Source organism: Cetorhinus maximus, chromosome 3 (genome assembly GCF_964194155.1).
Source record: "Cetorhinus maximus chromosome 3, sCetMax3.hap1.1, whole genome shotgun sequence".
Classification (NCBI taxonomy): domain Eukaryota; kingdom Metazoa; phylum Chordata; class Chondrichthyes; order Lamniformes; family Cetorhinidae; genus Cetorhinus; species Cetorhinus maximus.
Window position 1 is genome coordinate 68,653,057 of NC_135881.1, and position 27,350 is coordinate 68,680,406.

General features: G+C 39.7%; 1 protein-coding gene across 5 annotated transcripts in view; it reads right to left on the minus strand.

Moving 5' to 3' along the window:
• Nucleotides 1-5,527: 5,527 nt before the first annotated feature.
• Nucleotides 5,528-27,350, minus strand: part of rab5aa (RAB5A, member RAS oncogene family, a) — a 40,318-nt gene continuing 18,495 nt past the window's right edge. For all 5 annotated transcript variants that reach the window (XM_078538509.1, XM_078538510.1, XM_078538512.1 and 2 more), the window contains 4 exons: nucleotides 15,884-16,035; nucleotides 10,691-10,813; nucleotides 8,520-8,613; nucleotides 5,528-6,890 (listed from right to left, as the gene is read on the minus strand). In XM_078538509.1, coding sequence (XP_078394635.1) covers nucleotides 6,775-6,890; nucleotides 8,520-8,613; nucleotides 10,691-10,813; nucleotides 15,884-16,035 — 485 coding nt within the window. In that variant the 3' untranslated portion in view covers nucleotides 5,528-6,774. The remainder of the gene's footprint in view (nucleotides 6,891-8,519; nucleotides 8,614-10,690; nucleotides 10,814-15,883; nucleotides 16,036-27,350) is intronic.

Consider the following 27,350-nt stretch of genomic DNA (forward strand, 5'->3'; position numbering starts at 1 on the left):
GCCAGGATTTTCCCCTCGGCGATTTGGGGGCGGGGCCCGGTTGCCGAGGGGAAATGATGTGGGATGACGTCGGGTTCCTCCCGACGTCATCCCGGTCCATTTAAATTTTTAGGAAAGCGGGCGGACAGCGAAATCAGCTGTCCACCCGCCGACCTGTCAATGGCCAATTGAGGCCATTGACAGGCTATTTAAAGTAATTAAAGATCTGCCCGTCCAACCTTAAGGCTGGCGGGCAGGCCAGGAGCCCCAGCGGGCTCCAAATTATTGATGAAACTTCATCCACTGGCAGGATGAAGTTTCATGTCCGTATTGTAAAAAATTAATAAAGTTTATGTGGTCTTTATTAACATGTCCCATCTTGTGTGACATTGTCACATGAGGGGGACATGTTAATAATTTTTTAATGTTTTTGACACTGTCAGTATTCTCCCTGAGACAGGACTTTGCCTCAGGGAGAAGTGTGCTCTTTCGCGCGCATGCGTGAAACAGCACACTTGGACAGCTGGGGATTCCCTCCTCCCCCCTGCACAGGAAGCACATAGTGCTTCCCGTCGGGGATGCCGCTGGCGGGCCTTAATTGGCCCACCCACTTAAAATGGTGGCAGGCCCTATTTCAGTGGCGGGGGTCAGCTGCCCGCCCGCCATCCAAGGGCAAGATTCTGCCCCTTGTTACAACTGTACAGGGTGTTGGTGAGGCCGTACCTGGAGTACTGTGTACAGTTTTGGTCCCCATATTTAAGAAATTATATACTGGCATTGGAGGCAGTTCAAAAGAGATTCACTAGGCTGATTCCTGGGATGAAGGGGTTGACTTATCAAGTACGGCTAAACAGGTTAGGCCTTTATTCATTAGAGTTTAGAAGAATGAGGGGTGATCTTATTGAAACGTACAAGATTCTGAGGAAGCTTGACAGGGTAGATGTTGAGAAGATGTTTGCACTTGAGGGGGGGAATCTTGAACTAGGGGATATAGTTACAGAATAAGGGGACACTCATTTAAAACTGAGATGCAAAGGAATTTCTTCTCTCAAAGGGTAGTGAATGTCTGGAATTCTCTACCCCAGAGAGTTGTGGAAGCTAGATCACTGAAAGTATTTAAAGGAGGTAGATAGATTTTTGAAATCTCAGAGAGTTGAAGGCTATGAGAAGCTATCACGAAAGAGGAGTTTTGGCCTGGGGCAGATCAGCCATGATCTTATTGAATGGCAGGGCAGGCTTGAGGGGCCGAATGGCCTACTCCTGTTCCTATTTCTTATGTTATTATGTTTTCCGCATTGAACTTCATCTGCCACCTATCTGTCCACTCCAACTTGTCTATGTCCTTTTGAAGTTCTACACTGTCCTGCTCGCAGTTCACAACATTCCCAAGCTTCGTATCATCTACAAACTTTGAAATTGTCCCCTGCACACCTAGATCTAGCTCGTTAATATATATCAGGAAAAGCAAGGGTCCCAATACTGACCCCTGGTGAACTCCACTACAAACCTTCCTCCAGCCCGAAAAACATCCATTGACCATTACTGCTTCCTATTTTGCAGCCAATTTTGTATCCACATTGCTACTGTCTCTTATTCCATGAGCAATAACTTTTCTCACAAGTCTGTTGTGTGGCACTGTGTCAAATGCCTTTTGAAAGTCCATGTATACCACATCAACATTACCCTCATCGACCTTTTGATACCTCTTCAAAGAACTCCAACAAGTTAGTTAAACACAATTTCCCCTTAAGAAATCCATGCTGGCTCTTCCTTATCAACCCATATTTTTCCATGTGACTATTAATTCTATCCTGAATAATTGTTTCTAGAATCTTGCTCACCACTTAATTTAAACTGAATGGCCTGTCATTGCTGGGCTTATCCTTACAACCTTTTTTGAATAAGGGCATAATGTTTGCAATTCTCCAGTCCTTTGGCACCACCCCCAAATCTAGGGAAGACTGAAAGATTATGGCCAGTGCCCCTGCAGTTTCTCTTCTCACTTCCTTCAATATCCTTGGATGCATCTCATCTGGTCCAAATGCCCTGTCAACTTAAAGTACAGTCAGTCTATTCAACACTTCCTCCCTGTCAATTTTGAACCCTTTTAGTGACAGAGTTTCCTCATCTGTCACCATGGCCTGGGTAGCATCTACGTTCTTGGTAAAGACAGATGCAAAGTATTCATTTAATACCTCAGCCATGGCCCCTTCACCCATCTGTAAATTCCCTTTTAGTCCCTAATCCTCCTTTTATCACCCTTTTACTATTTAAATGTCTATAGAAGACTTTAGGACTCCCGTTTATGTTGGCTGCCAGTCTTTTCTCATAATCCCTCTTCGCTTCTAATATGTTTTTTCACCTCCCCTCTGAACTTTCTGTATTCCTCTAGGTTCTCAATTGTATTTTCTACCTAACATCTGTTATATGTGCACTTTTTCTTCTTTATCTTAATTTCAATCGTTTTCATCCAGGGAGCTCTGGATTTGTTTGCTCTACCTTTCCTTTTCGATGGAATATACTTCGACTATGCCTGAACCAATTCTTTCTTGAAGGTAGCCCATTGTTTAGCTGGTTTTTCCTGCCAACCTTTCATTCCAGTCTATCTGGCCCAGCTCCGGTCTTGCCCCATCGAAGTCGGCTCTTGTCCAATTAATTATTTACTCTGGATTGCCTATCGTCATTTTTTTATCATCATTCTTCAGGTTTAAATTTAAATCCAGATGAAAAGTAGCGGAAAGGGTAGATTTTCAAGTTAAAATAATTTAGGCGGAAGCCAAACCTCAAACTCAATTAACTTTTTTGTATGATTTGTTCCTTCTCAATCATTATGCTTCTCCACTCACGCCGCCTCCCCCCCCACCCCTCATTTAAAAAATAGATAACCTTCCCAAAAAGAACCTGTATAACTTAAACATTTTAGGTGAAGAAGTTTTTAAAACACCATTAAAGGTATTGCCTACAAATGGTTGAAAATTTTAAATGGAATTTAAAGTTAGGGAGTAAGAATATAAACTTTGATTTAGACTGAGCCACTCTTGCTGGCTGTAAACACACAGGGGAGGGTGGAGTCGTGATGCAAGTTTTGGTGGAGAGCAGAATTCCAGTGGGAGAATTAGAGAACCCAGCTGTAATTGCACAGATAGTTGAGAAATGTAAAGAAAAATACAACTTAGCGTTAATTTATCTTTTGACAGGATATTGGTGAGGTGAATCAACACATTCTAGATCAGTTACTCATATTCAGGTGAAAGAGGTACGCACAACCGAATTTTGCAATACTCAAAAAAATTACGTGGAAAACTTCCTGTGTTGGCATGTGAGAGAATTTGGAGTGAAAAATCAGTTAAAATATAGCAAAATGTAAAAACAAGGAATTTTATCTAAATTCAGACTCCAAATAGTTCCTATATGATTGATCATACTTGGAGGGGAAATCCAATAATTTATTTACAATCCTTTTTGGATTGGTCACAAACTGCTATATTATCGTCAAAATTCACTGCTTCTCTGACCGGCACCTACAGCTGTATAAAGAAACAGATATAACAGCAGCGCTGAAAGGTACAATGTCCAATTCTTCAAATCATCAAGGATTGAAATAGCCTCTGCTGTGGTTGCCCTATGGTGTACCTCCACTGATAGCAAGGCTGCATCTGTGGTTTTTGTACTTGTCAGTTTAGGTCAGCAAGTCCTCTTCAGGACCCTCCAGTTTGGAAACCGCTATTCTGCATGTTCATAGTCACATACATTGAAAGAGTGTCAAGTGAAGAACTCTGGATCATAGCCAAAAACTGATTAATATAACATGGTTTTGGAGACCATGATAGAGCTCTGATAGGAGAAAGCATGCCCACTTATTAATTTCTTCCCAGAGATTAAATCATGATGTCATGGGACATCTAAATTTTGTCAGATTTTAATTAGTTGGACAATAATAGTTTTTGACATGTGCCTTTTTATTTGAATGACACCGTTGAAAGTGAATTAAGCATGGTGTCAGTCTTGGCTCAGTGCTAGAACTCATGTTTCTGAGTCAGAAGTCCTGGGAGTCACTCTCTGGAACCTATAATCTAGACTGATTCTCAGTATGGCACAGAAGTATGTGATAGACTGTCAGAGGTATGGTTTTTTGGAAGAAACATTAAGTCTGTCTACCCTCAAGATGGCTTGTTGGAAGCTAGCCCATCAGAATCCTGGACTACCCACTTATCTAGATTGGAATACATTTGAATATGCTGCCAATATAAATGTGCAAAAATTACTGAAAGGCATGTGAAGACTGGAAAAGGCTAAAACAAAGAATACAATATTTTTGTTATTTTTTCAAGGGGTAGGAGCATCTCTGGCAAGGCCAGCATGTTACCCATCCCTAATTGCCCAAGAGAAGCTGTTCAGCTGCCTTTTTGAACTGTTGTCATCCATGTGATGTAGTGTGGTTAGGGAGTTCCAGTGATAGTGAAGGAACAGTGATGTAATTCCAAGTCAGATGGTGTGGGGCTTGGGAACACCACCTGCAAGTTCCCCTCCATACATTTGCTGAACTTGACCTTGTAGGAGGTAGAGGTCATGGGTTTGGAAAGACTTGGTAAGTTGACAGAGCGCATCTTGTAGATGGTGTATGTGCTGATGGAGGGAGTGAATGTTTAAGGTGGTGGATAGGGTGCAGATCTTGTGGGCTGCTTTGTCCTGGATGGTGTCAAGCATCTCAAGTATCGTTGGATCTGCACTCATCCAGGCATTTATGGAGTCTCTCCTCTGGTTAGTTGATTAATTGTCCATCACCATTCACGACTATATGTAATAGGAATGCAGAGCATTGATCTGATCTGATCTGTTGGTTATAGGATCACTATGCTGTTATCGCATACTGCTTCTACCATTTGGCATGTATTGTAGATTCACCAGGTTGCCACCTAAAGTTTTAGGTATGTCTGGTATCCCTCCTGTGTGGTGTTCACTCCTACCAATGCTGCCATGGACAAATGCATTTGCAATAGGTAGATTGGTGAGGACAAGGTTGAGTAGGTTTTTTTCTGTTGTTTGTTCTCTCCTCCCCTGCTGCAGACTCAGTCTGGCAAATATGTCCTTCAGGTGGAAACTACTGCTCCCTTCTAAACTCAAATACTGGTTGCTTTGAAAAACTTCTCCAAACTGCTGAAAAATAGTTATCAAGCAGAGCCTTGGTTTTTAGATATGAAAGAGGAGTGACACGGGGCATGGGTCATGACAATGTCAACATTAATAAATAAATAATTCATTTCACCAGAATGAATTAAAAAGTGGACAAGGTCCTCAGCATCCAAGGAATGACTGAACACGGTGCCCTTTGTATGTTAATTTTCTTCAAACCATTTCAAAATATTGAAATATCCTTTACCAAAGTTTTAAGCTGAAGTTATCTCAAAGTTATATCAGGAATTGTATAGCATACAGACTTAACTTTAGCTTTCAGGTCAGAGGTCACATCACATTTGAAAATGAGTCATGGATGTTTGACAGATTTAATATATTTCTAACATTCCAGTTCATAAATTTCTCAAAATGATTTAACACCAACATTTTGAATATATTTATTTACATGTATATTTTAACAAATCGATTAGAGATGTCCAATTTCTAACAGGTGAATAAATACAAAAACCCAATGTTAATTTTAGTTTTGAAACACTGCATTCACATGGATTGAGCCAAAGGAGGAAGAGTTTACATCAGATTATGACTACTGTCTTGATTATTGCATTTTTAAAAATTCATTAGTTTGCCGACTGTTAAATGCAAAGCCATTACCCTTGCTCTATTTGTTAGATGCTTCATCTTAATGCAATAGCATAAATTTTTTTACATGTTGTGCTATTGGTTTATCAGATAATTCACCTTTTAGAAGATATGTCCACAGTACTACAAAAAATTGTGCATTACAATGGAAAAAGAAAACATCCTGTAACAAAAAGTACACATTAGGGAACTTGCCAGAAAAAAAATTACTGAAAAGAATACATGGTCATTACTTACAGTACATACATTTGTAGAGTGCTCTGTCATATTTATATCATAATTATAAAGTTTTCATAACCCTGCTAGAGCAAATCATGTGACCTACTTCAATTAGTTCTGTATTTTAATGATTTTTCAATATGGCATTCCTACCAGAGCAGTCTGATAAGTTTATGTAAATGCAGACCAAGTCATAATACCCTATTTACAAGAAATTGATCTCAGTAAATCGCAAAGTAATGATATCGAGGGAATATACATGAGAAAATATTAGTGCAAGGAGTGGTACAGCTTTTACACAACCTGCCAAAATAGAGTTCAATTCCATTATAATTCTATCTGCATACCAGATTGCTGAAGGAAACTTGACATTTTAAAGTTATTTCCAATAAATAATTAGATTATATTGGCTTTAATATACTGTACATCCAATATAAACACTTAAGAAGCATTAACCAAAGAGTCACCTCTTAGTTAAGAATTGGGTACAGTTAATGGTACAAGTTTCAATTGAACCAATTTAAGCAGGTTTTAAGGTTTCATTAATTTTTCATTAGTTCATCCCTACAGAAGGCAAAATTTATGCTTGTATTGAGCGATGCATGCATCTACCAACTGAAGAGAAGAACACTTTACATTTTAAAAGTTCTTAAGACATAAATCTTGTATTAGAAATGTAACTATATGCTTTCCTTCTAAATTCTGAAATTGTTGAGGGTCATCTGTTAACACCGTTTTTTCCATTACAAAGCAGTAGTGAGGTGGATACTTGGAAATGGAATTGCATTAAAAACAAGCCTAGTTACTACAGCACTGGCTCTTAGTCTGTTGGGTGGGTTCATGAAGATCTACTCCTCTGCTTCTTCCACTGTTTGGTCCTGTATTCTGAGGCTCATTCTTAGGCAATTTCTTTGCTGTAAGGACAAGATTGCAGATTAAAGTCTGACAGTTCACTTCCTGGGCCATACCAACCTGTGTTTCAGTTTTTCTGCTCAAAAGAACCTTTGTTTTTGCATCACATTCCTACCTCATCAGAAATACTGAATTGCAAATCTCTGTCAATGGTCCAAACCTAGAGTATTCTGGTGATGGACCAATAACTATACGAAACTTAGATGAGCCCATAATTTTAATTCTCTACCCAATTCCCTCCCTAACCTGTCCTCTGCCTGCTACACTGTTCCAATGAAGCTCAACGTAAACTTGAGGAAGGGAACCTCATTTTTTGATTAGACACTTTACAGCTTTCCAGGCTCAGTTCAACAATTTCAGATCATAACCTTTATGCCTTTTAATTTTTGAATGACAGCTGAATATTTTCACATTTACATGTCTTCTACACCCATCTTTTCTTTCTTGCCCCAGTAGCATCGCCTTTGCCTTCCACCATCATCTCTCATTATTTAAATCTCTCCTGCCTTCCAGCCTATCACAGCCCTTTCCTGTACTTAAAACATATTATATCTCTAACTTTTTCCAGTTCTGATGAAAGGTCATCAACCTGAAATATTAACTTCGTTTCTCTCTACAGATGTTGACTGAGCATGTCCAACATTTTCTGCTTTTATATTTAACACTTAAGACTTTCCTTTTCAACAGCCCCTCAACAGAAAGGGAGGGAAGATAATGGATAAAGAGTGAAGTAGGGAAAAAAGACAAACCAGATAAAATTAAGCTGTTTGTTGAAACGTTAGATAGTTTCAGACAATAAATAGGTTAGAATGTGTAAATGCTTAGTGAAAGGAATTAATTGTTACTCCCATCTTTCTACAAAGCACTTACAACTTCCAACTGTATTTGAGTTTAACAACTTTAGACCTGGATTGTCTTAAGGCAGCAGGCACTGGAAATGGAGAATGGTGGCACCAGAGCTATTGGAAGAAAAGGAAATGTGGGCTGGTACTTGGGGTGGGGATCCCCTATTGGTACATGACTGGCAGGGTTTTACACACCCCTAGGATCTGCCTGGCTTTCTTCCACCACATTCTTCAGACATAGAAGCTCTTTAGGCAGGTTTTCTATGCTTCCCTTTGCTGCTATTCTGCTGTAACCATCTGCACCTCCTCTGAACGCATCTTTTGTTTCTATACTTCTCATTATTGCCTTGCTTCATTATCCCGTGTTATTTTAATTATTCTTACTCTATTAAGACAGCTTTCCCTATTGTTCTTTTCCTGCACCTGTATCCTGGCTCTGCATTTATTAAAAGTTTTCCATATCCAAATATCTTCCAGTTCAGAAGAAAGGTCATTGACATGAAGGATTTACCCTGCTCCTCTCTCTCTACAGACCTGAGTTTCCAGCATTTTGTTTTTATTTCGCTTCTAAGTATCTGCAGAATTTTGCCTTTGGCTTAATTGTTAGTAAGTTAAATAAAAGTGAAATAAATGAATTAAATGACATGGTTCTATATTTCTGAAGCACTGCATTGTCCAGAAACTTACACAAGCAGTTTTTATTTCAATATTTCATATGCAGACTAAGTTTCTGATGAAATTTTATTGCACCAAAGCTGCAATTCCTTTCAATGTGATCAAGCTTACCTATTGCCAAAAATATTTCATTCACATTCATTGAAGTCTTTGCAGATGTCTCCATGAATAATAAGCTGTTGTCTTCCGCATAGGACTGTGCTTCCTATTAAACAGATCAATTAGTTAGAAAGCAGTTTTCTTGGAGCCTTTCTGCAGGACTACAGCAACTATTTCATCCTTTACAAAAAGACACAATTGGAATACATCCAGTTTTTCTGCCACAGAACAAATATTTCTTTGTGTTGTCTGGTCTGGGATAAACACTTTGGAAAATGCTAATCTTGTGAACATTAGGGATACATAATAGATTTCGCAATGTCAAAAAGAAATTTAATACTCGAGCAGTACATTTACATATATCATATATAAAACTAATTTATTAATCAGTGCTTTTTGATTTAAAGCAGGCTTGCCCAATCTTTTCATGTGAGGGGCCACATGTCAATTTTTTTGCTCATTCAAGGGACCGATGAGCAAAGTTCAAAAAGAGAAGGTTTGGCACAACATTAAACATGAATTTCAATAAAATGTTGAGGTATGACGAAACGGAAAAACTTGCTGAGCAAAAATGAAGCAATGTCAAAGCAATAAATTGATAATTTAAAATAATGCGCAATTAATAAAGATAACCATTCAGGTGTGAGGGGGTCAAGTTGTGTTTTTCTGGCTCACAGTCACTTATTCACTCACCCTCACCCAGTGTGTTGGTGTGGTGAGGGCGAGTGAGCTGCAACCCCCACACCCAGCAATCACGCCAACTCTTCCCTGCACCTTGAAAACCTTGCTCCCTCCCCAGCAGACTCACTGCTGCAGTCACGCCATATTTTCAGGCCTCAAGCTGAAAAAAGCTGCTCCTCTCCCACATTTGATGCTGATTGGCTCACTAAATCTTAGCAACAGCAAATGCAGGAAAGAAATGACTTATGATTGGAGGGGTTCTTTGAAGAATCTTCTAATTTGCTTACCGACATTTTGAACATGGGGTCCGTGGGTCAGATAGAGAGGCATGGCAAGCTGCCTGCAAGTTGGACAAGCCTGATTTAAAATTTCTTAGCTCAGGGTTTCTATTATTTCTTTTCACCCTCTTCCTCCTTCCCTACAATGCAGCATCTCATTTTGAAGTACACAATTTTCCAAAGTGCACATTTGGACAATGAATGCCAATGGATTAACTGACCACAGTGACAACATAAGCATTTACCAATAAGGAAAAGTGTCTAAGTATTTTTCAATCATAAAAACAAGGCAAATCCAATCCAGCCAATTTGCCCCATGCACCAAACCCAATGAATAGCAAATCGCTAGAAGGAATTGACAGCAGTGCTATTAAGTGGCACTTACTCACCAATAATCTGATCTTAGTTATTTAGTTTGATTTTGCAAAGACCACTCAACTCCAGGCCTCATTACAGATTTGGTCCAAACATGGGATCAGAAGTTGCATTCCAGAGATGAGGCAAGTGACAGACATTGCAGCAGATTTCGACTTGAGTGTGGCACCAAGTTAAAGTGAAATTAATGAGAAGCCGGGGTGGGGGGGGGGGGGGGGGGGGGGGAGAACACCACGACGACGACTCTTCAGTGGTTAAAGTCATAAGGAAGACTGTTGTAGTTGTTGGAGGCCAATCATCTCAAATATTTGATTGCTTGTGGGGGTCCTTTTTCCCAGGAGATTATGTGGCTGATAGTTGGGGAGTATTAGACACCTTGTTGCCCAGTGCAAGATGTCTTATTAAGAAAAAAAGACCAGCTGGTGTCTGTATTTTTCATATGTTTGAAATAAAGTACCTTAATAATTCATTATCAAGCCTCACTTCCCAAACATTTGCTTGGCTTGCCTTCAGAGAGATATAGTACATGAGAAGATAAATATTTGGTTCAGGTCATACAAGTAGACATTGAGCAGTGAGAATCAACTTCCATAAAGGTGAAAAGGTCAGACTACTTACAGGAACAACTGCAGCAATTGAACCAGAGAAGGATCAATGGCAGGCTCAAACTTGTAATAGGCACTATGGAGAGGGATGTATTTTATGAGGAGATTGTTAACAGCTGCCAGTTTAGATTTCAAATAACTAATTAAGTCATTAGCTGCTAGTCACAAGTGGACATTCAGTGCATACATTCAAAGTCAACTCAAACTGTTTTGAAAATGCAGAGATTGCTCATCTTTTACAAACCTGGAACTCCACTGCTCTCTTGTTAGCAAGATCAGCCTTGTTTCCTGCTAAAGCTATTACAATGTTAGGACTTGCTTGCCTCTGAAGCTCCTTAACCCAATTCTTGGCCCGTACAAAAGTGTCCTGTGAAGGAATTGACAAGGGAAATAGTGAACATAAAAGTACTTTTACAAATATGCCAAACAATGGGTGGACTGCTATCAAACACCTGCCTTGGGGACTAACGTGCTGCAAAGCATCGTTAGAAAAATATCCAGGCACTTGTTTGGTAATATCAAGAGGGTTATTCGACATGAGTCATCTCAGAAAAGGAGTGCCATGCTTTAACTCTGCTCAACAGTTATACGGCTGCTAGGTAACTCATACAGAGTATGGCTCACAAAGCTCCAAATGCCAAACGCAGAAATTACAACCTAAAGTTTGTCTGATCACCTAAAGCAGTTTAAAATCACCTGTGCTTTAGGTCATCAGATATAAACTTAAGAACACAAAATTAATCCTACCATGAAGCCAAATGACAGGTGAAAGACTACTTTTTTCTAGGAACCTTTTGTGATTCAGTGCTTGCTTAAGGAATTTATCTACAAAAGGAGCAGAAGGTTGTAACAGCCAGTTAAGTCTATTTTAATTAGTTAAATCTGAGGTTTTACCAATTAAGTACTACTAAAAAAGCAAGGTTTGGTACAGTGCTCCAACATAATTTTCAATTTTGGGTTGTAATGGAAAATTTTCTAGATGTTGAGACAATCCATCTGTAAATGACAGTCACTAAATTGTACATAGAAGGCAATTGTGCCAGTTGCTATATTGTACAATGGTGCACCTGCCTTTTCAGATTGGTCCAATCCAGCTTCAAAAACACAAAGGAAATCTTAACAGCTACCGTTCTGCTTAAAATATATGAAAGAATCTGTTATTTGACTGAGGATTCTGTAATCATACCATAAGGATCATCAATTTTGGACATAAACACAGACTGCATCATATTTCTATAGGTATAGGTGGCCAAGAGGCTAACTCCAAATAACAGTACTGATATTCATAGACTGCATTTGAAACTTTAGACATCCCATGCCCTGGAAAAATATTAATTCAAATGGTACCCGACTCAAACATTTTTTCTTTTTATAAAGTGCTGCCTTTGAGAATTAACAGTAGCTACAAATCTCAAACTTTCAAATTCAATTTAAACTTTCAGAGACAATGAGGCAAACTGATCCAATTTACTTATTCTCTCAGAAGAGAGATTAGGCTAATGCTCTCACCTTATCTAAATGAGGTGAAATCTTAGACAAAGAGCTCAAAACAAGAATCTCTGCAGATAGATGATATTTATCCCCAGAACGCAGAGATACGGTGATTAGAAAATAGGCCAATATTGAGCATAATCACAAAAATCATTGTGAAACAAAACAGACAACTATAGGCTCATTAGTTTTAATTAGTCTCAATTCTGTGATTCTGTGTAAAATAATGGAATCAATTAACAGGAGTAAGCTTTACTAAACTGTCAGATAATCTTAAACAGGAGAAATTCAAAAGGGGAAGATTTTGCCTGATAAATCCAGAACTTATGTTTTGAAAAAAATTGACATCCCAAATGGACTATGGAAAGCCCTACAATATTGTTTACCTAGAATTCCAAAATTAATCTAAAAGTTGTATACAAAAAGTTAAACTAATTGGAGAATCAGGGTAAGTTGAGTTAATTTCATATTAATTTGCACAAGGAGAGAAAGCAATGGGCACTATGTTCAGATGGTGGGACTGTGCTAGTATCGGGTCCACTACTGTTTCTAATTTAGTTCAGCTCCAGATTAAGAAACTCACTGCAAATTGAACAAAAATGAAGATGATACCAAATTAGGTTTTGGCAGTTGATTTGAAGCAGGTTTTCAATTACAGAAAAAAGGTTAACACAGAACAATGGCAGATGAATTTTAATGCAAATGTAAAGTACATTAGAGTCATTATGACACAGAAAGATGCCATTTGGCCCACTAAGTCCCATGCTGGCTCTCTGTAGACGAATCCAGTCAATGCCATTCTATCCTTCTATCCCTGAAGCCCTACAAATTTAATTTCCGTAAAGCGTCCATCCAATTTCCTTTCGAAATTATTAATGGCCACTGCTTCCAACACCCTCGTAGGCACCAAGGTCCAGGTCATTATCTCTCGCTGTGTACAAAAGTTCTTCCTAACATCCCTCTGCATCCCTTAATCACAACCTTAAATGTGTGACCCCTAGTCCCTGTAAAATCTAAACTTGGTAGAATCTTGTACACCTGTAATAAATCTCCCCTCAATCTCCTTTGCTCCAAGGAGAACAACCCCTGCTTCTCCAATCTAATTTTATAGCGAAAATCCATCATACCTGGAACCATTCTTGTAAATCTCCTCTGCACCCTCTCAATAACCCTCACATCCTTCCTGAAGTGCGGTGACCAGAATTGCTGGTGGTGGTCTAACCAGAACATTATAAAGGTTCAGCATAATTTCCCTGCTTTGTACTCAATACTTCTATTTATAAAAACCAAGATGTACATAAGAGGGAAAATGTACATTGTATGTGCTCCATGGATTGTGATGAAATAGAAGAGTGGAACAGAGATCCAAGAGTCTTGTGACACTTGGAGTTCAAACATATCAAATACTGTAAATCAGTGATTAAACAAAATCAACAATGTGTTGGTGTGATTAAGAATTTGACAGTAGAATAAAAGTCAGAAAATCAAAAGAGTCAGATCTGGCTGAAGCACACCTTTGGTACTACGTATAGTTCAGGGCAGACCCCGAAGAGCTGATGCAATACAACAAGAGCCACGACAGTGACCCTTAGTGCTAAGAGATCAGAGTTATACGGAAGACACCGAAATACGGATTTTCCAACCTTGAAAAGATAATCTTGTTGAGGTGTATTAGATGACAAATGGTATACCAAATGTAACACAATTACTTTGTATTAAGTTACAAACAGAACAAGGGATCACAATTTTGAAAGGAAAAAAAATTAGGACTTCAGGAAATTCATCCTAAAGTGACAATATACGAAATGAACTTCCAGATAGAGGGGGAGTAGCTATTTGACTTTAAATTTCTGGACAGATCAAAGAAGATGGCCACAATTATACTGCAACTTACATAACATAGAACACAGTGTATAAAACTTGCAAGGTATTACCAACAAAGGCTATACACTCTTTAAACCCAAGGCAATTGGAATGAGAAGCTTAAAAAGGAACTTCTGACAAGAAAACAAAATGGCTCCAACAATCCCAAGGCAACATTCGGACATGCAAAAGACTTGCCTAGAATTTGTGAATGCACACTTATACCTGCAACGTTTCCAGAAATGTAAAGTTAGGTACCACAACAGACATTTCTAATGCAAATCTTCAAAAATACCAAATTAGACGAATAGTACGATTGCCAGTTGATTCCCAATAACTCAAGATTCAAAATAAATATCGGCAATATCGGTAAATATCTATCTCAAGTCTAATGAAATTTTGGAATGTAGAGGAGGATACTCCTCACATCTATAGATTGTCATAGAATGAGTTATTCAGATGTACCATTAGGTTTCTGTTCAATTTAGCAGTTTAGCAATTTAAGTCCTGTTGCCAACTTTCCCTAATTGTCTTTAATGCAACAATATTCAGTTACCTCTGCAGAAGTTAATAAACCATTCAAATATTAATTCTTTCAACACAATTTTGAATAGATCAGTAATTGAAAACAAATAAAAATGGAGTAAATGCAGAGTCTAACAAAATGAACTGCAATCTTGAGAAAAATAAAAGTAGAGGAAGAAAAGTCAAGGAAAGGGGACATAATAGCCTGCTTGAAGTATTCCTTCTATAAATAATGGTCCACTTAATTATTTTGACAGTTCTAAGGAAATGCAAGTTTTATTGCAGCCGTCTCTCTTTTGCTCAAATCTTCCAAGCCATAGGATTTAAAACAAAAACCATGCCAAGAAATGTGCATCCATAGCCAATCCAAGGCAGACACGCAATTGGTACAAAGATTTGGAGGAGGGGGTGCTGGGGTCCAGCTCACTGTTTTGAAGCTTAGAGGATCCACCTCATCAAAAATGTCAAAAGGACACTCTAGCAGTGGGGTGACCCAACTAGGCAGCCTCAATGTGGTCAATATTTTTTATTTAAAAAAATCAATCTTTCAACAAAAAAACCTGAGTACTATATGGGGTGGTGGTGGCATAGTAATGTCACTAGACTGGTAATCCAGAGGCCCAGGCTAAAGCTCTGGCAGCTGGTGGAATTTGAATTCAATTAATTAAATCTAGAATTGAAAAGCTAGTCTCAGTAATGGTGCCATGAAACTATCACCCATTGTCATATGAAAAAAAATCCCAGCTGGTTCACTAATGTCCTTTCGGGAAGAAATTCTGCTGTCTTTACCTGGTCTGGCCTACATGCCTCCAGACCAACTACAATGTGGTAGACTCTTGACTGCCCTCTGAAGTGGACTAGTAAACCAAGGGCAATTAGGGATGGGCAACAAATGCTGGCCTGTGATGCCCACATCCCATGAAAGAGTAACATATGGAAAATACAATGGACAAAAACCTATACTCTACTTCCTCTAAGAAAAGAGCAAAGGAATATCTAGAAAAGAAATAGATCATTTGCAAGTCTTTAATAGGCACTATTTTGGGAGAAACCCTCCTCACTTTCACATAATAACTATCAAGCTTGTCATTTTTATTCCTGCATCTAAGTAATGTATTTTTCATCAAATTCTCAAAGCACTGAAATTACCCTACCCACGTTTGAGCTGAAAACTTCAATCCATCAGCTTCACTGTTTACTTCCTGCTATCCTATGGACACCCCAGCATACTTGACCCATTTGTTTAGAGTAGTTTTACCAATTAAAAATCTGTAGCTTTTTGTTTCAAATTGATAATACCAGCTGACAACTCAGCTGTACCTTTTCCCCAAATTTGGTGCTTCCCACATCACACACAGGATCTTAACATTTTAGCACCATTCATACAACCATCAGAAAGCTGTATATGATGGTCACAAAATGCACTATATGAGCTGGTGTTTCCAGTGAAATGAAGTTTGAATTTTGTACATTTACTGGAAAGAAACATTTTCAGTCAATTTAAATCTCGGAATCACTCCAACCAAAATTAAGAATGTAGTTGTATAACTCCACTTACATCATTTGTAATGTCGTATACTACTATGGCAGCCTGGGCTCCTCGATAGTACATTGGGGCTAAGCTGTGATATCTTTCCTGCCCTGCTGTGTCCCATATTTCAAATTTCACAGTTGTGTCATCCAGGCATACAGTCTGAGTTAGGAAAGCAGCTGAAACAAAATAATGCATTAGCATGTTACAGCATTGATGCACTTAGAAATTTGAATATTTTTGAAGTGGACACTACAGAAACAATTTGTCAACAAAGCACAAAAGCTTCTATACGTCACTGAACAGTGTTTATTTACACATTTATTTACAATAATGCATTAAAAATCTGGGATAGTGTACCAGACTGTCATTAAGAAATTAGTTATAAATAGCATTTGTATTAACTGAGGACCCGATTGGAGTTAACCAGCTTGGAGCACTTCAACTCTTTGCCTTTGTAGTCTGTAGTCATAACTGCCATTTTTCTGTGAATACCAAACAAAACTGATTCAGGGAAATAGAAATCAAAATAGCAAGTAGTTACTTTGAAAACAGCTTCTCAGATCTCAAATTAACAGACTGCAATTGAAGCTCCAAAGCTTCATTTCAGCAGTAATCTTAGAAGTATTGCTTGGCATGCTCAAAGTTTTAAAATCAGGCACATTTTGTTTGCCTTTGTGTTGCATACACCATGATAAACGTTCAGTATAGAATTTCCCAGCATGAGACGTAAAAAATGGACCCAAATACATAATTTGATTTTCTACTTGTGAAACAAATTTAGGTTTTAAAACAAAAAAAACTTAAAATAATTGTCCTCAAGAGCCTCATCACTTCAGAAAATTAATGATTTGTCCACAACATACAGCTTATTAAAATTTTAATGATACCCCTCCCCACCCTCAGGATCACATATACAATTCTGATCATTAAAAATATTCAAATCAGGGTTATAAAATGCATGCTCAAACAACCAGATGCCACAAATCTTTTGCGGTAGTCACAGAATTTAAGTACCCTTAGTTTGCTTTAGGCTCATGATCTCTACCTGTTGCAGGAATTTCTGAACAAGGCCATGTTCTCCACAGGTGACTGTTGCTTATTAATTAGTCCAAGAATACTATTTTGTTTATTGAATGTTCACCATCCCCCCCCAAAACATACAAAAGAAAATAAAACCAGATAATACTGAAACTAAAAACTAAGGACTCAAAATAGTTAGTGTAAAACATTAATTGGATATACAAAATGTGTTTAATTGCTTTCTCCTCTTTAGTGGCATTTGCAGAAAACAATCACTCCAATTAGTTATTACTGCAAACTTTACAAGGAAAGATTATTAACAGAATCTTAATTATCATTGCTAAAGATTTAAATGAAATATTCTACTGGGGGTCACTGCAGAAATGCTATCCAACTGTTCAGACTCAGCTCAAGTCTTCAGGCTAAAATAAGGACTTAAAAAAATGGCGCAAATCTCATGGCTTTGCTAACAGTGTGTCAAAGGAAAAACTGTTTTATCCAACATAAATTGTGTTATTAATATTATTGATTGTTTTAATTATAACTGTAGCTGCCATTTGTTGATTTATTTTCAGCACTAGAAAATTCATGGAATTTTAGGGTCATGTTCCACAATTATATCACTATTTGCATAGAACCTGTAAGCTTACATAGGATAGATGCAACAGAAACAGGCCATTTGGTCCAGTCTATACCAGTGTTTATGCTCCACTCAATCCTCCTCCCATCTTTCCTCAGCTAAATCACAACTGTCTAATCCCTTCTCCCTCAGATGCTCGTCCAGTTTTCCCTTTTAGCTTCAACCACTTCCTGCGGTAGCATGTTTCACATTTTCACTAGTCTGGATAAATACGTTTCTTCTGAATTACCTATTGGATTTCTTGGTGACTCTCATTGATGGTCTCTAGTTATGCTCTTCCCCACAAAAGGAAACATATTCTCTGTATGCACACTTTCAAAGCCTTTCACAATTTTAAAGACCTCTATTAGGTCATCCCTTGGCCTTGCTTTCAATAAACAAGACCCAGCTATTCAATCCTTTCCTGATACATATACCCACACAGTGGCTCTATATCCTTTTCCTAATATAGCAATCAGAACTTCTTAGTACTCTAAGCATGGTCTAACCAAAGTTCGATACAGACATTCTGCCTGCCATAATTTGTGTATGAATTTCAGTGTCGGTCTGATGCCAGGTAAGTAGGCTGTAAAAGGTTCCAGTGATTGGCAGATTGAATCAAACAGCATGTTCCTTTGGTTGTTTGCAATAGCAGTACAGACTGTACCAAACCAGCCTGCACTTGCAAGACCCAAAATAAAACGTCTACTATTAGGTTTGATTCCACGATTGGACAGACTTACTGAACAATCCTGAGTGCACTAATAGCTACACTAACAACCAATTTAAGATAATCAGTCAAGGTAATCACTTGCTAGAAAGGACGTATATTCATAAGCAGGGGCAACTTCTCTACAAGCAAAAGGAAAAATTCGAACCTTGCGCTTTAAAAAAAGAATTACCCGGGACCGTGGAGAGCACATGTTCTCGGGTGCTTTCTTCATGGTAATGCCTCAGCCAATTAATCAGCCCCCTTTCTCCCTCAGTATAAATTGTGGTTGTATGAAATTTGTCCTGATTAGTGCAAGATGACAAGCTTCAGCAACAGGTCTCTTTTCAGCATTACAGGTTTAACATAACTTCTCTACTTTTCAATTCTATATTTCTAAAAATAAAAGGTAGTATTTGGTTTGCTAACCTGTGGGGCACTTCCACAAATTGGTATATTTGCTCTTGGAGATCACTTTGTTCCTCTACCTCACCTAGACTGGCACCTTCCCAACCAATACGGTACTGGCTCAAATTTATCTGTGTTGAACTTCATTTGCCAATTATTTCCCCATTCTGCAAGTTTAATGTCCACCTGTATTTTTGTTTTGCAAACCTCGTCAGTATTGACTATCCCCACCCACCAAACTGATGTCATCTTCAAGTTTAGAAATTGCTTTTGATATCAAATCGTTAACGGTAATTGTGAACATCAGTAGTCCTTGTGGAAAACTACTTCCTGCTGTCATCCTGAAAAATGGCCCTTTACTTCCACACTCTGTTGCCTTGAAGCCAGCTGGCAATCTATTCTGCCATTTCTCCCAGACTCCCCACTCTCTGACCTTATTCATTAGTCTATTGAGGGACACCTTATCAAAGACCTCTTGAAAATCCAGATAGATTACATCTACTATTTTACCAATGTCCACTTTCTTTCTTACCCCTTCAAAAAATTCAATAAGGTTGGTCATGCAAGATTTTCCTTTTTGAAATCCATGCTGACTATTCATTATTATATTTTTTGTTGAGATGTTCTTCTATTCTCTCCTTTAGTAGGGGCTCCATTATTTTTCCCACCACTGAAGTTAAGTTCACTGGTCTACAATTCACCGAACATGTTCCACTCTCACTTCTTCAATATAGGAATACATTAGCGATCCACCAGTTCTCCAGCACTACATCTTTTTCTAATAATTATTAGATGCATGGTGATGCCTCTACCATCTCTTCCCTAGATTATTTTAAAATATGTTGATTCAATTTATCCGAACCAGGAGCCTTATCCCCAGTTTTAGTTTATTCAATACACCTCCCTTTTTAAAAAAATTTGAAATGTACTTCTCATCATTCAACATCGTGACTAGTATCTTTGATTGTATGCTCCTAATTAATTTCATTCATTACCTTTTCTTCAAATCCCAGATAGAGACCAAAGTTACAGGGAAAAGTTCCAGAATGCCTTACGTCATTGTTTCCAGGACTGTCACTGACCTCAGTGCCTTTGGAGATCTACCCATCACAGCCTCCAACCTCAGTTCCCAAATCCAAACAGCCCATTTCTACCAGCTTCCCAAAATTCACAAACAGGTAAACCCATTGTTCAGCCTGTTTTTGTCCCAATTAACTGATTTCTTCCCATCTTGACTATATCTAGTCTCTTCCCACCTACATGCATGACTCTTCTGATGTCCTCCATCACTTTAAATGGTTCCAATTTCCTGGCCCTAACCGTCTTTCTTTTTTGAAACCATGGATGTCTAATTCTTCTATACCATCATCTTCAATCAGGATTGTCAAAGCTCTCCATTTCCTTGAATGGAGGCCCAACCGATTCCTATCTACCACCACACCCCTCTGCCTGGTTGAACTTCCTTTTCACATTGAACAACTTCTGCAACTCTACTCACTTCCTCTAAAATGAAAAATATTGCAATGGATATTCCCATGGGCCCTAGCTATGCCTGCCTTTTTGTGGGGTATTTGACTCTTATCGCTTCCCCTCCCTTCCCAAACCATGGTAGTTTCCCCCTTGTCCTCACCTTCCAGCCCTCCAGCCTCCGTATTCAACTGATCATCTTCTGCCATTTCCGCCACATCCAACTTAACGCCTTCACCAAAAGCTCTCTTTAGGACACTGAAGGGCAGGGGTAGTTTCCTCTAAGACACCCTAGTCCACTCCTCAGTTACTCCCAACACCCTTCCCTACACATTTCCAAGGAAGCGCAGACGCTGCAATACCTGCCATTTCAGCTGCCTCCCTTCCCATTGTCCAAGGTGCCAAATACTCCTTTCAGGTGAAACAGCGATTTACTCATACTTTTAAATTAGTAATACTACATTCACTGCTCATGATGTGGTCTCCTCTGCACTGGGGAGACCATACACAGGCTGGGTGAACACATTGCGGGACACCTCTGTTCAGTCCTCCACCCTGCGTTTCTAGTCACCTGCCATTTTAATTTTCCACCTTGCTTCAACTTTGACTTTTCTGTCCTTGGCCTGCTAGTGTTCCAAAGAAGCTCATAGCTAGTTTAAGTAACAGCACCTCATCTTTCAACTCACTGCACAATTCCCAGCCTCCAACCAGCTCTTGATCACAATATTTATGTGGCTAATCCAGTTTCTGGTCAGTGGTTACCCCAGGATGTTGATGGTGGGGAATTTGGTAACAGTAATGCCGTTGAACGTGAAGGGCAATGGTTAGATTCTTGTTGGAGATGGTCATGGTCTGGCACTTGGGTCATATGATTGTTCCTTGCCTTTTTACACCCCATCATGAATGTTAGCCAAATGCAGCAGGACCTGAACATGGACTGCTTCAGTATGAGTCGTCACAAACACTGATCAACAAACACCCCTATTTCTGACCTTATGATAGAGGGAAAAATCAGTAATGATGCAAGTGAAGATGGTTGGGCCCAGGGCACTACCCTGAGGAACTCCTACAGCGATGTCCCAGGGCTGAGATGATTGGCATCCAACAAGCACCTTCAAGGGCAATTAAGAATGGGTAATAAATGCTGGCCTAGCCAGCAACGTTCACATCCTGTGAACAAATGAATAAAACCACTAACATCTTCCTTTGTGCTAGGTATGACTCCAGTGGAGAATTTTCTCCCCGGTTCCCAATGACTATTTTGCTGGGGCTCCGTGATGCCATACTTGGACAAATGCTGCCTTGATATCAAGAGCAGTCAATCTCACCTCAACGTCCATGTTGTAATGCAATCAGGAGCAGGGGGTGGTTTTGGCAGAACCCAAACTGAGCACTGGTGAACGAGTTATAGCTGGAAACAAAAGTTTGGTTGGGGAACTTTGCAGATTGAACGTGTCAGGTTCTAGTTCAGAAGCTCTGAGCATTTTAAGATTGTTTTAACTTTTAAACAGAATGTGAGGTTTCACCCACGTCATATTGCTCGTGAGTGGGAAGGGTTAGATCCTGAGTGTTAGAGACACACACACACAGATGCACAGAGAGAGACAGAGAGAGAGAGAGAGAGAGAGAGAGAGAGAGAGAGAGAGAGAGAGAGAGAGAGAGAGAGAGAGAGGTGTGTGTAGGTGACAGAAATTCTAAGATTTGGTAGCATAAACTGCAAAATTATTTATATAGTTGCATAATTATTTAAATAAAGAGATGCTTGGTTGCACCAGCAACATTTACTCAAACATTTTTCAGTTTATTTCCTATAATGGAGAGGGGGAAGTGGAGGAAAATAATTCAAAAAAGGCAATGAAGATGTTACACCATATATCAATATATTATTGGGTCACTGATTTATGGCAACTAAAATCAAATCTATTTTTATGTTGCACTGGATTTTAACTGTTGTAGGGATATATTTCTTTACCATTGTATTTAATTCCTTACTCTCAAAAAAAAATCTAAGATACATGAGATGATGAAAAGCTTCATGTGGCAAACTAGAGTTAGATATGGGGAGTGTAGGAGCAATTATGGGTGAAAAGGAAGTGGTGGGCCTGGTAGTATTGGATGATGGCTGAGAAGTTAAGGGAAATCTAAAATTCTTGAGCATTAGGGAGCTGAGCATTCCAAGTCATGGTAGTACTAGGTAGTACAAGATGTTTGCCCTTGACCATCAGACCATTTCTTTGCTCTGCTCTCAGCTGTAAGGTATCATTTCAAGATCACATCTTGAATACTGTGTGGAGTTTTGTCTCCTAATCTAAGGATGGATGTAAATATGTTGGAAGTGGTTCTGAGAAGGCTTACTAGATTGATATCTGAAATGTGCGGGTTGTCTTATGAGAATAGGTTGGACAGGATGGGCTCGTTTCCACCGGAGTTTAGAAGAGTGACTTCATTGGGCATGGAAAGGGGGTTTCTTCTTGTGACTGAGTCCAGAACTAGGGGCACTGTTTTAAAATTAAGGGTCACCCTTTTAGGACAGAGATCAGAAGATTTTTTTTTTCTCCGAGGGTTGTGCAACTTTGGAACACTGCCTCAGATGGTGCTGAAAGTGGGGTCATTGAATATTTAAGACAGAGTTCAATAGATTCTTGTTAGGCAAGGGAGTCTAAGGTTGTCATTGGCTAAATGGGAATGTGGAATTTGAAACAGATTATCCATAATCTTATTAAACGCCAGAGCAGGCTCGAGGGGCCAAATGGCCTACTTCTGCTCCTATCTCCTATGTTCGGACGAATCTGCAGCCCACTATATTCCCATCCTAAAACCAGTATCAGCACTCCATTCACAGATGCATGTGCATCTGACAAGTAAGAGTGGGCCTGGGGCTTGGGGCAAGGAAAGTCAGAAAGGCCCAATGTCTAGAAACAGACAAGTCAAGGTGGCCTTGAAACATGTTGCTATCAGTAAGAATGGGCAAGGTGCTGTTGGGCACACAAGGCCTGGATGAGATTAAGGTAGCAGCAGAGCAATACTGAGGGGGATAAAAAGTGCACCTCATGATTTTGCTCACTGGCAGGATGCAGAAAACATATCAAGCTTATATTGACATATTTTAATTGGTTACATTAATTCAGTTTGTTCACTCAGTACATTCTTTTGAAAAAGTATACAAGGGGTTTAACCGCACAAACTCCAAGAGAGATGGGAACATGCTGAACAGAAATGAATTAGTGCAAAACCTAGATTACAGCAGATACATTACTTCAAATATTAACTCTCCATTTTTAAGTTGTCCGCTTTAACCTTAGTCAATTAATGAGGCACATATTAGTGTGGAGTTTCATTTTAGAGTTGTTTCACAAGGTCTGACGTATGGACACATGACCCTATCGCCATTTTGGAGCGGCCTCTGCCACGCCCTGACCCACCCTCTTACCTCCTTGCCAGCTCATGGCTTACCTCCTGCAAGTCGAGGCCCACTCTTCCTCCATCATGCCATTCACCTCCAGAGGGGGTTTAGGAGAGAGAATCGGTGAATGCGAGAGCCGAGGAGCAGGAAGTTCAGCAAGAGGAAGGGTCAACAGTGAGAGGGAGGGTCAGAGAGAGGCAGAGGCTGCAAACTGGAGTATCAGTGAGAGGAAGTGTTTGCAGTGACTATGAAGGTCAAGGAGCAGGATGTGTAGCAAGGAGGTTCGAGGAGACAGCAGCAAGCAGGAGTTTAGCATATTTCTTACTTTCAAGATTTAAAAGTTAATTTACCAACATAGGAATTTAACAGTATTTCAATTCACAGGGTATGTTTTAGTAAGGTCCTACAGAACATAACTAGAGACTTTACATTGGTTGTAATGGGAACATTTGATTAACTTAAAAGTTGTTTCTATCAGAAATACAACTACAACTTTGAGAGAATTTACTGTACCTATTTTGTTTTACTCTTTCATGGGATGAAAATGTCACTGCCAAAGCCAGCATTTATTGCTCGTCCCCAATTGTCCTTCAGGAGGTGATGGTGTGAGGCCTTCTTGAACTATAGCAAGGCATTGCAGTGCGGCAGGAATTGAGTCCCAAGTTTTTGATCCAGTGACAGTGAAGAAACAGCATTATAGCTATAAGTCAGAATGGCGTGGCTTGGAGGGGAACTTGCAGAGTGTAGTTTTCCCATGCCACAGCTGTCGGACCTTATAGGGGGTGAACGTCATGGGTTTAGAAGGTGCTGTCGAAGGAACCTTGGTGATGTGTTGAAGTGCACCTCGATTATGATACACACTGCTGCCACTGCGCAGCAGTGGTGGAGGGAGTGAATGTTGAAGGTGGGTGGAAGGGGTGCCAATCAAGTGGGCTGTTTGGTCCTGGATGGGGTCAAGCTTAGAGTGCTTTTGTAACTGCATTCATCCAGGCAAGTGGAGAATATTCGGTCATACTCCTGACTTGTGCCTGGTAGATAGTGAACAGGCTTTGGGGAGTCAGGAGGCAAGCCACTACCGTAAATTTCCCAGCCTCCGATCTGCTCTAGTAGCCACAACATTTATATGGCTGGTTTAGTTAAGTTTCTGGTCAATGGTAGCCCCCAGGATGTCGACAGTGAGGGACTCAGTGATGGTAATGCCGTTGAATGTGACAGGGAGATGGTTAGACTCTCTTTTGTTGGAGGCGGTCATTGCCTAGCACATGTGTGGCACCAATATGCACTTTTTTTTTTACGAACAAAGTTGATGACATCTCAAGATTTTTACAGCAATACCAAGTCTACATTACATTCAAATTTTACAATGCACTGGCCAGGCCATAAGAGTATCTGAGTTTTGGATACCATGTCCCAAAGTTGGTACTTTGGAAAAATTCCAATGAGCAAAGAAAGTAAATTGACAGCAATTGTAAAATTGGTGATCTATTAGGGAGTTTGTGGGCAGGGGTGGAGTGGGGGCTGGAGGTACTGCATTGGGATTAATTGTTCAGGTTTAAATTGTAAAAAATGTATGTCTTTCCAACCGAGCTCCCACTGTTAATCACTGACAAGCCATCGCCTACAATGAACATCCCAGCTCTACCACGCATGTGTGTAGGTCAGCACTTCAACATTCCGATGAGCAACAGCAGCAAATATCTCAACATTCGTCGCTGTTGTTATCAGAAGTTCCTAGCCTACGTTTGATAGCTTAGAATTTTTATGCAATTGCCATGCACATACTGGAAAGAGAAAAGGCAAACAAAAAGCAGATAAATTTGCATTTATATATTGCCTTTCACATCATGATATCCCAAAACAATTCACAACTTATACCAAAAGTGTGAATTGTCAATCTATCTAGATTTTAATGTTATTTCTGGATCTCTTTAGACATTCAACAGGTAGTGTAGAACTCTGTCGTATCTATATTGGCATAGAACATTGCAGGGGTACTGCAGCTCGACTGGCTATTAGGATAGAAAGGACAATGTCATCAACTGTATTGTTAGCTGCAGAGCTCTAAGAAGGATAAATGCATTGTGGTCACAATCAAAGAAAATGATCAAATAGCGGAGGCTTTTGCTAACGAATGAAGTCCAGTTCTATGAGTACTGCTTCTGTAGGGGACCAGACTTGGAGAACTGGTGCAGTGAGGGAAGAGGTGCGGTTCTCGTATTTTAGAGATAATGAGTGGTCCAAGAGATGGACGAGAGACACCAGGGCCTGAGTAGAAGGCTAGAGGTGTTACAAGTAATAGTTTATACAAGGCACTAACTAGATTCTAAAAGAGGAAAATTTATTTTTAGGGTCATGGGTGGGCACCGAGAATGGTTGCTTGCAATTCCTGTACCATGTGGGAACTTCACAACATCATTTGTTTGGGAGAGCAAGCATTTAGGAAGTGTCTTTAGCTGCTTGAGCACAAGCTCTGGGTTTGAGCTTGAGGAACAGCTGGAGCCACTGCGGAGCATCAACTGGACTGAGAGTTTCCTCGATCATTCGGTCCAGGAGATTGTCTGCTTGTGGGTGGCTGAGTTCAGGATAGAAGATGGGTGACCATCCAGTTGAGTAGGAAGAAGCAGGAGGTGGATTCTTCAGGGTGTGTGGCACACTCAAACTTGTACTCGGCATTGGAGATTGATGGGAGTGAAGTCACCTTGAAGAAGTGCAGCCCAGACCATAGCACCAACAGGCAAGGGACTGTACAGAAGGAAGCCCACACGCAGTCATTGTAGGAGGTTCCATAGTTGGGGACAGGCAGACAGGTGTTTCTGTAACTAAGTCCCGCATGGTGCGTTGCCACCATGGTGCCAGGAGTACAGGATGCAGAAACTCTACAGGCAGAAGGAAATTAGTCAGAGTTGTGGTACACATCAGTACCAATGACCAAGGGGGCAGGTATTGGAAATCCTACTGTCAGCTTCAGGAGCTAGGGAAGTTTAAAAAGTAGGATTTTAAAGGTGGTAGCACTGGAAGTAATCCAGATATTATGTGCCAGTGAGAGTAGAAATAGGAAGATAGGGAGGATCAATGAGTGGCTTGAGACATGGTGTAGGACAGAGCTCTTGTGGCATTGGGACCAGTTCTGGGGCAGAGGCACCTATTGAAAATGGATGGGTTGCACCTCAACAGTACCAAGAGCAATGTGATCGTGGGGAGATTCACTTATACAGTTAGGGAGGGTTTAAAATAAATTAATAGGGCAATGGGTACCAGCATATAGTAGTGAAAAAAAAAGAGGAATAAGAGTGAGAATGTTGGATAATACTAGAGAAGGAAAGAATACCACATTAGATAACAGATCAAAAGGACCATGAGGAATATGTAGCTAGATTTAGAATGCATGTTATGTAAATACGCAAAATATGGTGAATAAGGTTAGTGAGCTATGAGCACAAACAGTTGCATGGGAATATGATATAGTAGCAATAACGAAACTGTGGTGAGGACTGGACATTTAATATTCACAGATACAAAGTGTTCAGAAAGATAAGGGTGATGCAGTGGCAGTACTGGTTAGGGAAGAGAGTGTTGGAAAAAGAATGTTCTTGAGGAGGCAACGACAGAATCCATTTGGTTAGAGCTAAGAAGCAAAAAGGATACAGTTGCACACTATGGATATTCCATAGGTGTCCAAATAGTGAGGTAATGAGCAAATCTGTGGTGAAATCACAAAATGTGCAAGAATTGTAAAGAGATGATATAGGGGAACAGATGTTAAGAGTAAAGGGAAAAGAGAGGGAGGTATTTATGAAATGTGTTCAGCAGAACTTCCTTGACCAGTATTTTCAGTGTAACTAGGGAGGAGGCATTGCTGGATCTT